Source organism: Peromyscus eremicus, chromosome 8a, assembly GCF_949786415.1.
Source record: "Peromyscus eremicus chromosome 8a, PerEre_H2_v1, whole genome shotgun sequence".
Taxonomy (NCBI): Eukaryota; Metazoa; Chordata; class Mammalia; order Rodentia; family Cricetidae; genus Peromyscus; species Peromyscus eremicus.
This window is the reverse complement of record NC_081423.1, coordinates 54,097,815-54,113,473: the sequence shown is the minus strand read 5'-3', so window position 1 is coordinate 54,113,473 and position 15,659 is coordinate 54,097,815. Positions and strand designations below refer to the sequence as shown.

The 15,659-nt window shown below is 41.9% G+C and overlaps 1 protein-coding gene across 3 annotated transcripts in view; it reads right to left on the bottom strand.

The window, feature by feature from the left end:
* The window catches only part of Rabep1 (rabaptin, RAB GTPase binding effector protein 1), a 103,968-nt gene extending 88,710 nt beyond the window's left edge, over nt 1–15,258 (bottom strand). For all 3 annotated transcript variants that reach the window (XM_059271092.1, XM_059271094.1, XM_059271093.1), the window contains exon 1: nt 15,031–15,258. In XM_059271092.1, the coding sequence (XP_059127075.1) occupies nt 15,031–15,064 (34 nt within the window). In that variant the 5' untranslated portion in view covers nt 15,065–15,258. The remainder of the gene's footprint in view (nt 1–15,030) is intronic.
* Between the last annotated feature and the right edge of the window lie 401 nt (nt 15,259–15,659).

Here is a 15,659-nt window from a genome sequence, read left to right as displayed (position 1 = left end):
CTCTTTAAAGACTAAAACATTACAAAATAGAGAAAAACAATAAATGTAACTATGCAGTATGACTATAGTATCATCAACTGAATGGCAATGTGTGGTGATATTGTGAACAAATAAAATTTCCCTGACAGAACAAGCCACTAGATTAAACACAGAGGCCAGACACTGATGGGACACACCTTTAATCCTAGCAGTCAGGAGGCAGAGGCAGAGATCTGTCTGGATCTCTGTGAGTTCAAGGCCACTCTGGTCTACACGAGATTAATCCAGTCTAAAAGAAAAACAGAGCCAGGCAATGGTGACACACACCTTTAATTCCAGCACTTGGGATCACATACCTTTAATCCCAGCACTAGGAAGGTTGAGACAGGAAGTGATATGGCTGAGCAGAGAAAGGAAGATAAGGCAGGAGGAAACAGGAACTTGGCTCTTTCAGGCTGAGGAGTTGGTGAGGTAAGAGGTGGTGGCTGTGGCTTGCTCTGCTTCTCTGATCTTTCAGCTTTCACCTTGATATTTGGCTTCAGGTTTTTACGATAAGACCACTTAGGATTCGTGCAACAGCAATGTTAATACTGAATTAATCACTGCATGATGCAAAAACAATAGATAGCCATTTATCTGATTCCTTACATCAAAATAAAATCTCAGTGATTCAATATTTAAAAGTAAACACTAGGAAATAACAGGCAGAACATAAACTTTTGATGCCCCAAAGAAAAAAACTGATAATCGAATCACATAAAATTGAAAATGCTTCCATATGCCAAAACATAGATGTTAAAAAAACAAGCTGGCAGAAAAATTTGCTGTTCCTGTTGCACATGACAATGGTCAATTTCTCCATACAAAAAAGACTCAAGTTCATTGACATACAGGGCTATCAGCACTCTTATACCCTAACTGCCAGACCTGCCTGGAAAAAAACTTGGTACTTAGTCAGGAGGTAGTGGTACATGCCTTTAATGCCAGCACTCAGAAGGCAGAGGCAAGCGGATCTCTGTGAGTTCAAGGCCAGCCTGGGCTACCAAGTGAGTTCCAGGAAAGGCGCAAAGCTACACAGAGAAACCCTGTCTCGAAAAACCAAAAAAAAAAAAAAAAAAAACTTGGTACTTGCATTAAAATGTTTAAGTGTATACACATACAGAAATGTCATTCAGAGACATGTACAAGAACGTGCAAAGATAAGAATGTACAAGAATACTCACCACAGAACTGTGATAGCACAAATACTCATCAATGGATCACTTTTTAAATTACAGTGTATCTACATCAACAAAAATGAATGATTTATTTCAAAAATAATGACAAGATGGGTGTACTAGCAAGTACCTGCTGTCCAAACACATGGGAGGGTAGGCAGAACAATCATTTGACTCCTGTACTTTGAAACTAGCCTAGTAAAGCCAAGTTTTAGCAAACAAAAGATGAAAATAATGACATAATAATTTAGGGTTTTTTAGTTTTTTACTCTTTATGTATATATGTGTTCGCTTTCACTTCTGTATGTGAACCCATGGAGCCAGAAGTGGGCATGAGCCTCTAGAACTGGAGCTACAGACAGTTGTAAGCCATTGTGTGTGTGGGTGGACTTTTCTGTCCTGCCAGCCAGCTCCCAAATAACCACATGGAGATTTATTAATTATAAAAGCTCGAACATAGCTTAGACTTGTTACTAACTAGCTCTTACAACTTAAATTAATCCATTTTTTTTGGGGGGGGGTCAAGTACAGGGCTTCTCTGCGTAGTTTTGGTGCCTGTCCTGGATCTCACTCTGTAGACCAGGCTGGCCTTGAACTCATAGAGAATCTACCTGGTTCTGCCTCCTGAGTGCTAGAATTAAAGATGTGTGCCAAAACCGCCCAGTTAACCCATTTCTTTTAATCTATATTCTTCTATGTGGCTCGATTACCTCTATTCTGTATTGCCCATGTTGCTTCCTCTGAAGCTCACAGTATGCCCTCATGACTCTGCCTTTCTTTTTCCTAGCATTCTTTCTGCCCTGAAAATCTTGTCTAGCTATTGACTATTTAGCGTTTTATTAAACCAATCACAGTAACATACTTCACACAGTGTAAAGGAATATTCCAAAACAACCATGTGGATACTAGGAAGGGAAGCCAGAATCTCTAGAAGTGCAGCCAGTGCTCTCAACTGCTGAGCCATCTCTCCATCACTCACATATCAATCTATAAAAATCAGGGTTAAGAAAAGGAAGCTTGAGCCAGGTGGTGGTAGCTAACGCCATTAATCCCAGCACTCGGGAGGCAGAGCCAGGTGGATCTCTGTGAGTTCGAGGCCAGCCTGGTCTACAGAGTGAAATCCAGGATAGGCACCAAAGCAACACAGAGAAACCCTGTCTCAGAAGAAAAAAAAGAAAGAAAGAAAGAAAGAAAGAAAGAAAGAAAGAAAGAAAGAAAGAAAGAAAGAAAGAAAGAAATGGAAGCTCAACCAGGTGGTGGTAGTACACACCTGTAATCCCAGCACTCAGAAGGCAGACAGTATCTCTGAGTTCAAGTTCAAGACCAGCCTAGTCCACACAGTGAGTTCCAGGACAGCAAAGGCTACATAGAGAAATCATCTTGAAAAAAGAAAATAAATAAATCCAAAACTCCTTGGTTGGTTGTAAACTTTTCTCCTGCTCAGGTTCCGCCTCTTTTTTCAAACCTCTGAGCAATACCCATACTCCCATAGCACCAATCCATTAACTGCTCTGCACATTACCACAATCCATTAACTGCTCTGCACATTACCACGTCAAGACTCCCCTTCTCCTCTCAGGTATCAGTTCCAGCTATCAAAAAAAGTATTTAAGATTAACAGATAAAACTATATGTACAACATATTCTTAAGAGTGTATATGTGCAATAAAAACAGAACGAACATTACCAAACTCTTTTTATGAGGCTACAGTTACCCTGATAACCAAACCACACAAAGATGCAACAAAGAAAGAGAATTACAGACCAATCTCCCTCATGAACATTGATGCAAAAATACTCAATAAAATACTGGTAAACCGCCGGGGTGGTGGCACATGCCTTAATCTCAGCACTTGGGAGGCCAGCCAGGTCTACAGAGTGAGTTCCAGGAAAGGCACAAAGCTACACAGAGAAACCCTGTCTCAAAAAAAAAAAAAAAAAAAAACTGGTAAACCGAATCCAAGAATACATCAAAGAAATTATCCACCATGATCATGTAGGCTTCATCCCAGAGATGCAAGGATGGTTCAACATACCAAAATATGTCAATGTAATACACCATATAAACAAACTGAAAGAAAAAAACCTCATAATTATCTCATTAGATGCTGAAAAAGCCTTTGACAAAATCCAACACCCCTTCATGATAAAGGTCTTGGAGAGATCAGGAATACAAGGAACATACCTAACATAATAAAAGCAATTTACAGCAAGCCTACAGTCACCATCAAATTAAGTGGAGAGAAACTCAAAGTGAATCCACTAAATCGGGAACAAGACAAGGCTGTTTACTCTCCCCATATCTATTCAAGCTTTGAGATATCTCCCCTCCTTTGCCATTATCTTCTATAGGTATTATAAATGGAATTTGGTTTTTTCCAAGATAGCGGGAAGTTAGGACATAAAAACACAACAGGTTTGGGGTTTTGTTTGTTGTTGTTTTGTTTAGGGTAAGAAGTTATTTTTTGTTCTTTCCTATTCACTGGTTTGTTTTTGGAGTGCCAGAGGTTAAATCTACAACATCCCTTAAATGCACACGCTCTGTCTCTGCTAGCTCCCCAACCCTCACTTCTATGTTTATTTTATACCCTCCACATGAATTTGTTTGTTCTCACTGTGTGCATGTGTGTTTGTGTCATCTTCAGAGTTTTCTAAATATGTTAAGTTTCTGTCAATGTGACAACTACCGGAGAGGAACTGTTTATGGACTAATTTGGGCTCACAATTTCAGTTTTCAAGCCATGTCACGATGGCCCAAGGCATGATAGGAGAGTGATGCTCGCTTCATTGCCACCAGGAAGCAAAGGAGGTAACCTTGAGAAATGATATAACCTGCAAAGGCATGCTCCCAGTAACCTATTTCCTCCAACTAGGCCTTATCCCCAAGTTCTTCCACCTCCCAAAAATGCCATAAATTTTGAACACTTCAGTGGAGTAATTGATATAGGCAAAGCCTTATGATCTAATCATTTCCTCCAAAGCTCCACCTCTGAATATTGCTATTTTGGGAACCAAAATACTCTGGGGACATTCTACATTCAGTCAGAGAGACAGTTTTAACTTCTTCTCAGTTTGGATGCCTTTTGTTGCTTTCTCTTACCTAACTGCTCTGAATAGGACTTGCCATTCTGTGTCAAATAGAAGTGATAAAATGGGGGCTGGAGAGATGGCTTAGTGGTTAAGAGCACTGACCCTGGTTCAATTCCCAGCACCCACATGGCAGCTCACAACTGTCTGTAACTCCAGTTCCTGAGACCCAACACCCATGGCAAAACACCAATGTATGTGAAATAAAAATAAATAAACTTAAAAAAAAAAGTAATAAAATGGACAACATTGTCTTTTTCCAGTTTCAACATTTTCCCATTCAGGATGTTAGCTGTGGATTTTGTCAAAATTGGTGGTTATTATGTTATTAATTCTGTACCTAATTTGTTAAGTTTTTGCCAAGGAATATTGGCTTTTGTCAAATGCTTTTCCTGATTCTACTAAAATAATCACTCTATGATTTTGCCCTTTATTCTCTTGATATGGTTACCTATATTTATATGTGTTAAACCATCCTTGCACTTCTGAATGAATCCCACTTTACCATGGCGAATCATCTTTTTTAATATGCCACTGAATTTTTCTCAATAGCTTACTGAAAATTTCTGTATATGTTCAAGAATAATAGTTTGGTTTTTTGTCTTGTTTTGTGTTTTGAGACAGGATCTCACTAGACTGCCCTTGAACTCACAGGGATCTACCTACCTCTGCCTAAGCGCTAGGTTTACAGGCATGCAGCATCATGCCAGGCTTTTTCTTGTATCCATGTCTAGTTTATGTATCAGAGTAATGCAGGTACTGAGGAGTGAACTTAGGAGTCCTTTCCAAATGTTTAAAGAGTTTTTCCAGAACTGGTATTAGTCTTTCAGATACTTGACTGAACTCATCAGCGAAGTCATCAGACCCTGGGCTTATTCTATGACAGACTTACTGATTCAATCTTCCTACTCAGTACTGGACTGTTCACATTTTCTATTTCTCCATAATTCAATCTTAGTAAATTGTAGCATCCATTAATTTACTTCTCCGTTTGTCAAAAATTCTTCCTAACGCTCAAGGTTGTATTCATGTACCACTCTCTCCAATATAAAATAGATAGAGCGTGAGTGGAGAGTCCATGTTATCTAACTTTCTGAATGGTGCAAAATGTCTCTACAATGTCTAATCAAAATACTGTGAATGCGCCGGGCGGTGGTGGCGCACGCCTTTAATCCCAGCACTCGGGAGGCAAAGCCAGGCGGATCTCTGTGAGTTCGAGGCCAGCCTGGGCTACCAAGTGAGTTCCAGGAAAAGCGCAAAGCTACACAGAGAAACCCTGTCTCGAAAAACCAAAAAAAAAAAAAAAAAAATACTGTGAATGAGAAAGTGAGACCACATTATTATAGCTGCCTGTTTCATGTCAGTTTCTTTCAAAAACTATCTATTGCTCACATTTACTCTACACCAAGTATTTTGTTGAAAATACCACTATCACTCAGGCAAGGTGCCTCTTCCTCATGGTGTTTGCATTCAGACTTTATGTTCTATAAGAAGTATTTTGTGGCCGGGCGGTGGTGGCTCACGCCTTTAATCCCAGCACTTGGGAGGCAGAAGCAGGCGGATCTCTGTGAGTTCGAGGCCAGCCTGGTCTCCAAAGCGAGTTCCAGGAAAGGCGCAAAGCTACACAGAGAAACCCTGTCTCGAAAAAAAAAAAAAAAAAAAAAAAAAAAAAAAAAAAGTATTTTGTAACATAGCTGGGTGGTGGTGGCACAGAGCCAGGCAGATTTGTGAGTTCAAAGCCTACAGTTCAAGGTCTACAGACTGAGTTCGAGGTCACCCAAGACTACACAGAGAACTATGTCTCAAAACAAAATAAACAACAACAAAATGAAAGTATTGGGCTGGGTGTGGTGGTACACGCCTTTAATCCCAGCACTGCAGAGGTAGAAATAGGTGAGGCACACGGGGAGCAGGGGCGGGGTTGATTATCAAGACATTCTAATTGTTCTGACTGTAATCAGCCTCTATCGATTTGATGATTCTTTTCAGGAAACAAAAGAATGAGGCTTCTGAAGAAAGTTTATTTTATATAAAAGAAGCAATACTCAGAAAAGTGACAGCTCAACTTCTAAATTCCAGCGCTGACTGCTACAATACAAGTGACTTCATCTCTTTAGTCCTTAGCCCCATTTATAAAGTGAGAAAGTTGACTACTCTCTAGGATTCCTTTTGGATAGAGTTACATGTCTTTCTACTACTTTCCATAGTTAAGTATATCTAGAGAATACCAGGTTCAGGTTCTAGGTTCCAATAGAAGTCACTCCCTGGAATTTGTCTGAAAAAGAATCTAAAGAACGGCACATAGATTCTAGTCATGCAGTGAAAGCAGTAAACCAAATACTTAGAAAGAACACAATATTACCATTAAACTGCTTCAGACTGACATGCAAAAGAATGCTTGGGATTTCCTCTGGGTGGTCCTAGCAAACAAAACTAAAGCAGTTATAGTTCTGCAAACCTCATTTAATTAAAAGAAAAATAAAATACAAATCCAGTTAAAATCAGGAGGTGGCAAGCTTTCTTCTCTAGAAGGAATAGAATTTAGACTACCAATTCAGAATACCACTGACTGTTTTCTCACTGGGCATCTTAAGAGCTCAAGGCCGTTCCTTTACTGAATCAGCAACATCTAGAAGGCAGGCTGTATATCATTCATTTTTATATTCCCCAAAAATGACATTATCTGGCACAATTGTACTACACAAAAATAAACAATAAAAGTTTACAGATACCCCTATAAAGATTAAACTCAGTTTAATTACTACACATGAGTCTATCAGGCTAGAAAAATGGTACAGGGGTTAGTGCTTACTGCTCTTGCATAGGAACCGAGTTGGAGTCCTTCCCTGGATATTTGGCCTCAGCCTTGGAAGCAGAAATTACTCATGTCTAGTATTGCTGTACTATATTCTTTAATGTTTCCTTCTCTCCTAGTAGATGACCTATTAACTCTTTTTAAAAAAGAAAAATGGCCCAGCGATGGTAGTACTACACCTTTAATCCCAGAGCTTGCGAGGCAGAGGCAGAGGCAGAGGCAGAGGCAGAGGCAGAGGCAGAGGCAGAGGCAGAGGCAGAGTATCTCTGAGTTCTGAGTTCAAGGCCAGCCTGGTCTACAGAGTGACTTCCAGGACAGCCAAGGCTACACAGAGAAACCCTGTCTTTTGTTGTTTTGTTTTCCCGAAACAGGGTTTCTTTTTTATATAATAGTCCTAGCTGTCCTAAAACTTGCTTTGTCGACCAGGCTGGTCTTGAACTTACTGAGATTCACCTGCTTCTGCCTCCCAAGTGCTGGGATTAAAGGCATGCCCCACCGCCACCCAGCCGATAAATCCTATCTTGAAAGACTATAAAAGCACTGGAATAAGGAGGTGGGAGGTCCTTCTAAGCCAGAAACCTTTAAACTATAAACTTAATAAATAAATAAATAAATGCTGGGCATTGTTGGCCCATGCCTTTAATCCCAGCACTCAGGAGGCAGAGCCAGGCAGATCTCTGTGAGTTCGAAGCCAGCCTACAGAGCGAGATCCAGGACAGGGACCAAAACTACACAGAGAAACCCTGTCTCGAAAAACTGGAAAAAAAAAAAGGTCAGATCACAAAAATTGCTTTCTGTACAATAAAAAAAGTAGATAAGTAAAAAACTAGGAGAACAAAATATCTAATACATAGCAAAAACCTAATGCAATTTATAGAGTGTTCCTCTAATTCAACAAGAAAAGAAAGCTGAAACGGCTCAGTCAGTAAAGTATTTGCCACACAAGCAGAAGGACCTGAATTCAACTCCCCATTACCACACAGATACACACAGCTATAACCTCAGCTCTTGGGGGACAAAGACAGGAGGATCTCTGGGGCTTGCTGAAAGCAAGTCTAGCCAATTTCAGTTGTAACCAGCTGCTCAGTTCTGGCTTCAGCAAGTGCCAAGTTCAGTGAGAGACCCAGCCTCATAAAATAAGGTGGAGAAAGGCTTAAAAAGACACCTAATGTCAACCTCTAATATCCATGTACATGTGCACTTGCACCTGCATACACACAAACATATACACCACACACACAGGAAAAAAACAATTAACCAGGACAATTCAATGGGGAAAAAAATGATATAATGGTCAATTTACAAAATGAATTTAGTCAATTAGGGCCAGCAAGATGGTTCAGAGAATAAAGTAGCTAGCCATATAAGCCTAGTGAGCTAGCTGAGTTTGTTCCCTAGAACCCATGTAGAAATAGAAGAGAAAGCCACCGCTCACAAACGAACCATTAAATAAAGTAATAAAAAAATTAAGTAAAGTATAAAAATATGCATATTTGAAAAAAAATATCATCAGCTAAAGCTCAGGGCACTTGCCTGGTATACATAAAAAGCCTGGATTCATTCCACAGCTCTATGAAAATGAACATGTGAATCAATCCACTTTTTAAAGCCACCATGTCATCTACCTGCTTCAAACCCTTCAACAGTATCTCTTTCACCTCTACAGCTAAGACCACCCAGGTCAGCCCACTAACACCTCATACCTTCTCGATACTTGCTCCAAGAGAGAGACTCCTGTTCATCCATCAGACAGCAACACCAGAACCAACTCCTCTAAATGACCAAACGCCTCAAATGCATAGCACTGTGTGACCCTCACAGGTCCTCAGGCAGAATTTTGGGATTCAAACATCCAATGCCATCAGCAAACCCCACAGGCTATTATTTCAAAATAAAGCTGTATTCAAAAATCTTAGTCCAGACTCTATCACCTTTTCCTGGATTCAGGCCTCCCCTGCCTCCCTAAAACTCTATTGCCAATCCAACAACCAAAGCAACATGGGGTTTTGTTTGTTTGTAGTTTTTGTTTATTCGTTTGTAGGTTGTTTTTTAGTTTTTGAAGCAGATTCTCACTGTGTAGCCCAGGCTGTCCTCAAACTTTGTAGCAATCCTTCTGCTTCAGCCTCCTAGTGCTGGGATTATAGGCTTGAGCCACCATGCCCAGCACCTTGTTAAGTCCAATCATATCACTCTTCTGCTTAAAACCCTTTTCAATGGTTTTCCATAGTGAAATGGATTGATTCACTTGCTCATTTTTACAGAGATGGACCCATAGTGAAAGCCAATCATTAAAATGTTTCTGTGGCCCTACAAAATCTGCCCTCACTTCATTATCTCCGTGATCTCACATTCCATTACTCTCATCTCTCACTCTCCTAACATCATTCCAATCACAATGACCTCTTCAAATATGTCAGATATGTTCCCTCAAAGCTTTTGCTTCATGGCTAATTCCACTTCGTCCTTCAGGTCTCTGCACGAATTTTATCTATATCGGAACATCTGTATCAGATTATCACTATTCTGACCATTTCATTTAAAACCAACCCCAGGGCTTGAGAGAGGGCTTAGCAGTCAAGATCATTTGTTACTATTGCAAAGGACCCAAGATCAGTTCCTAGAATCCACACCAGGTAGTTCAAACTGTCTGTAACTCTTGCTCTTGGGAATCTAACAGTCTCTTCTGGCTTCTGGGCACCTAAATACATATGTACCCACCCCATCCCACAAATACATATACACATAAGTAATAAAAATAAATAAATGATCTAGTCCATACTTCCTTGGACTCTGCTCTGCTGTTTTGCAGAGCACTTACTGGCTAAGACTCTATATAACCTGTGTATGTTCAGTACCTGTTTTCTCTTCATTAAGGAAGGACTGTTATTACCTGTCATGTTCACTGATGAATTATAATTACCAGAATTGTGCCTGGCAAGTAGTACACATTAGTAATAGTTAAATAAATGGTTTTATACCAGTCTATGGAATAATCTAATTAATGACTAAATGACTACCTAGAACAGAGCCTGGGTCTGGTATGGCTTATCTCTCTATTTTTTAAAGACTAACAAAGGGGTTGGCATAGTCCAGGCACCAAAGTGTTAATTGAAGAATAACTCCAGTATAGTGGGCATTCCTGTAATCCCAGCACTTAAGAAATGAAGTGGGACTAGTGTTAGTTTGAGGTGAACCAGAGATACACAGTGAATCCAAGACTAATTTGAGCTACCTGGCAAGAGAGTGTCTGAGAGAGACAGAGGGAAAGAGACAGAGACAGACAGGATGACAAATAGACAGAAACAACAAAATAGCCTTTTAAAAAAAATCTATCAGGGGGCTGGAGAGATGGCTCAGTGGTTAAGAGCACTGACTGCTCTTCCAGAGGTCCTGAGTTCAATTCCCAGCAACCACATGGTGGCTCACAACCATCCCTAATGAGATCTGGTGCCCTCTTCTGGCCTGCAGGGACACATGCAGGCAGAATACTGTATACATAATAAATAAAATAATTTAAAAAAAAAAAACTGTTAAAAAAAAAAATCTATCAGAAGACAAATTTAAAACAACATCCATCCAGAACTTTTAATGGGGAAATCTACCTTCTCATATACCTTGGCAGGTATGTAAATTGATACTTTTTTTTTTTTTTTTTTTTTTTTAGCTTAAGCTAAGAGCAGCTTTAACATTTAACTCTGTCAGAACGTGCCCTTTAACTCAGCAGTCTCACAGATATAAAAGCAAGAGTACCAGCGATGTAGGCCTGCAATTCCAGTTACTAAGGAGAGTGGGGCTGGAGGATCTTAAGTTCAAGGCCTGCTATGTTAGAGCGAGGCCTTGTCTCAAATTTTAAAGAAACTAGAGCTACATCTCAATAGTATAGTGCTTGCTTAGCATGCACAAGGTCCTGGATTCAAATCCCAGTAGAAAAAAAAAAAGTACACCATTTTCGCACTGCTTATAAAATGAAAAGAAGAGATTAACAACCTACCAGCCCATCAGTGGAAACACAGCCAAGCAGGGTGTCTCATGCCTGTAATCCCAATACTCCAGAGGATAAAGTAGGAGATCATCATGAATTGGAGGCCAGCTGGACTAGAGTGGGACCCTGTCTCAATAATAAAAATAAAAATAGGGGTTGAAGAGACGGCTCAACCGTTAAAGAGAACTGATTGCTCTTCCAGAGGACCTGGGTTCAATCCCCAGCACCCATACGGTGGCTCACAACCACCTGTAACTCCAGTTCCAGGGATCCAATCCCCTCTTCTGGCCTCTGTAGGTACCAGGGACAAACATATATGCAGGCAAAATACAAGTACACATAAAATAATAATAAAAATCATTAAAATAATAATGAAGAAAAACAAGCAAATCCATCATGCATGCCACACATGTGATGGAATAGACTTTTAATAAAAACAAGGCAGAGCTATAATACAGAAACAGACAATCATCCTTCTGATCTAGTAAACAAACCAGAGGGTCCTGGATTCAGATATTCTGTGTTTGAATCCTGACTCTCTAACTTACTGTAACTCCAGGCATATTTAATTTGTCTGAACTTCAGTTTCTTCATCAAAAACTAGGACCAGCAATACTATATTAATATAATTACCCCCCTCACTGATGTGAAGATTCCTTGAGATAGTACCTGTAATAGTTATGGCATGACAGACAGCCATGTAACCATTTACATATACAAACACACACACACACACACACACACACACACACACACACACAGCAATGATAAATAACATTTAAATGAGATAAGAAAGTTGCAGACCTATGTATGTAATACCCATCTATTTCAAGGATTAAAGGTAACATATCTGTATAACCATGAATAAAAAAGCAGAACAGAAATCTCACCTCTGAGAATGGGGAAAATATACTTCTACTTCTTAAGATTTTTTTTTCTAGTATATAAAGCATCAATGGAGGGCTGGAGAGATAGCTCAGCAGTTAAGAGAACTAGATGTCCTTCCAAAAGACCTGGGTTCGATTCCCAGAACCCACATGATGGCCCACGACCATCTGTAATTCTAGTTGGGTCCCAAAAGGACCCAATACCCTCTTCTGGCTTCCAAGGGTACCAGACATGCACATGGCGCATAAACATTCAGGCAAAATACCCATAAAGATAAACTTAAAACATAAAACAAAATAAAAGCATCAATGGGGGGTGGTCTTTGTAATGTTTCGAAGCTAGCATATATTATGGAACGTGTAAATGAAGTTAAACATATCTATGTCCTCAAATACTTATCATTTCTTTATGGGAAAATATTCAAAATCTTTTTCTAACATACATTTTCTAATATAGAGGGATTATATAAAAACAAAGTAAAGGGGCCAGTGACATCACTCAGCAGGTAAATGTGACTGCTGTCAAGCCTGATGATCTCAAAAACCACATAGTGAAGAGAGAGAACCAACTCCCACAAGTTGTCCCCTGACCTCCACACACATGCTTGTGGCATGTATACATACACACACAAATAAAATTTAATTTTAATGAAACACAATCAAGACAAATGCTTCTAAGATACAGTTTAGCTTAAACTAAAATCTGAGAATTTTTACACTTGTCTTTGAATTTTCAAGGGAAAATAATTTAATCAATTGACATTTGTCTATTAAAATGTACCATCAAAAAACAAAACTTTCAAAAATTATGAAATAAAAAAATTTAAATGGCTACATCTCATCTTGCCAATTACATACAAATCTACTCTTAATATACCCTTATCCTCAAAAACAAAGTATGTCAAAAAGAAAAAGACTCAGCAACTGCTTCTGAGTCTAAGACTAGATATGTTTTACTGTCAATTTGATTAGAAGGAATTCTCCAATTCCTTTGGAGGGATTGAAATTCAAGTGTGCTTTTAATTAAAGTTATCAATACGAACTCAACTAAAGAAGAAAACTAATTCCCCAAGATGAACTTCTAAGCAGACATTGACAGAAGAATTCAAACATACCAAATTCTCTCTCCTTTTGAGAATGATAAGTTATGATCACCCATTTAATTTACAATTTAAAAAAACTACAATGTAAACTCAATCCCACCCCATAGTCCTGAGATTTGAAAAATCGGAAGTAATCCTGAAGTGGGAACAAGACTATGAGATTCCTCAAGGCTAACGTTTTCCTCAGCGCTGTGAAGTGCTTAGTCACTTCTGCCTATTTGCAGGGAAGACCATTTCATATCTTGAAAGAGGCAGGAAATGTGGAGTCCAGACTCCCCATGTCACCTGAGTAGTCCATGGAAGGCAAAAGAAGGCAGCAGCCAGTTAAGCATACCTACCAGAAGCCAGAGCTTTCTCTGTATTCTGCCTCTGTCTGCAGTAACAAAGAGGGTTTGTAAAGTTTTCTTCCCTGACACCAAATACAAAAGGTGAGAATTAAAAGACGGTCCAAAAAAAAAAATCCCTGTTTCCTGACAGCCCACCATCTCTTCTCTTCTACTTGAATAGAACAGCAATCGAATTAAAGTCCAGGTTGGACATTTACCCTTTAGGCAACTAACAGAACCCAAAACAAGAGGCTAACAGGCTTTGGAGCACACTTCCCGGAGAGCAGCAAAGAGCCTTAAAATCTGATAACATTGTTTCCAGTTCACCCACAGCAAGAACAGAGAGATTTTCACAAAAGGTTATTTCAAGAGACTATTCTTGGTAAAGGCCAAAAGAAGAAACCTCCTGTGCCAAACACCTTATCCAACACTCTACTTACACTTACACATAAAGATGCTAAGCACAAAGGCCGACTATAGAAATACACCTGAAAGAACTTTCTCAACAGATACAGTAAGATCTTGCCAAGGACCAAGCACATTCTTTTCAAACATAACTCCAGGTTGAGGGGGAAAAAAAAATTGAAACAATGTGGTCAAAACTCTGAAGCAGAGCCCAGTCGGCTGAAAGGTCATGAAGGGCTCTGACAACCAGTCTGGCTTATTTAGGACAAGGCCTTTTTTCCTTTCCAAAAATATGAGCATTATTAAAAGACAGTTTGACCTGCACCTGTTAAGTCTCGGCTACTGAGGCAGGAGCATAGCTCAGGAGTTTCAGGCCAACATGGTCAACGAAGTGAGACACCCACCGCCCCCCCAACCCCCATGGCTTGAAAGGAAGAGACGAAATGGAGAGGAAGACTGATTCCTCGACTTTGGCTTTCTCGAGCACCGTTTTCATTCCCAACACTCTCAAAATAATACTAAGCTATCCTTTTACATGTGAATGTGGCCATCTTTATCGCCTGGCCCAACGGCTTGCCCATCTTTCTCGATAAAGGGGCATGAATCAAGCACTCCTCGTGCGTCAGAAAGTGAGGTCCTAAAGAGACTAAGAAATGTGCTCGGACTCACCGTTAAGCAACACTACCACTCAAAGAATGCTACCAAATCATTAGCGATCCCAGTTACTTTTACAAGTCACAGAACCCGGTGCAAAGAGCGCTGGAGCGTGGCCCGAGGAGGCGGGGGCGGAGGTGGGGCGAGAGGCACACCGCCACTACCGAGACCAGGGCTCGCTTTTTTTTTTTTTTAAACGAATATAGCACATGTTCTCCATTTCCATCCTCCCCACGGGCGGAACCCACATGCTAATCCCACGACACCTTCCTCTCCGCGCTCCCCCGCCGCCGCCGCCGCCGCCGCCGCCGCCGCCGCCGCCGCCGCCGCCGCCGCCGCCGCCGCCGCCGCCGCCGCCGGCTCCCGCAGGCTCCCCACGCCCTTCCCCGCAGCCGCCCGCCCGCGCGCGCCTCCCGCCCCCTCCCCAGCCCGGCTGCCCTGGCCCCGCGCCGCCCGCGCGCTCCCGCCCCCGGCCCCGCGGGTCACCCCCGGGCCCGCGCGCGTGCCCTTCCGGCCCCAAGGGCCCCCGCGACGCCGCGCCGGGCAGGCCGCGCCCGCCATGGTGGGCGCCTCACCGTCAGGCTGGGGTGCCGGGCCCGGCTGCGCCATGGCCAGGAGGCGGCCTCGGGGACCGGGGATGGGCGGGGAAGCGGCGTCCCGGACTGCCGCGGGCTCAGCTGGCGGAGGAGGCGTCGACCGAGCTGCGGCCGCCGCCGCCCAGGGAGGAACCGCTAAGGCTGGAGCCGCCGGCGCCGCCACAGCCCCGGGCAGAGACGGACCGGAGCGCCGACCTCCGCCTCCTCATCCTGACAGCGGGAAATAAGCAGTGCGCAGGCGCAGGGGGATGGGGCGGCACGTGACGCTGGCCTCAGGGGAGAGGCGGGGCCTCAGGAGGGAGGGAGACTGGGGAGGAGGGGTCCGGGGGACTGAGCATCAGAGGGAAGCTGCTGATGAGAGCTAGGGGTGGAGGAGGCTGGTGGCGGGAAAGCCAAGGACTCTTGAAGCTCCTGGTTCCCAGAACCCAGTCAAAAGGAGAAAAAAAAAAAGCCCGGGTGAGAAAATCCTGTGGTGCATGCCAGCCCAGCCGCTTCTTCACCTAGCTCTGTGACCTTGAGAGAGGGAGTCCCTTAACCTCATAACCTTGATGAGTACAGTAGCTAAGAAAAGTTTAAATGAGGCAATAAAGTAGGAAGGACTGTTATGG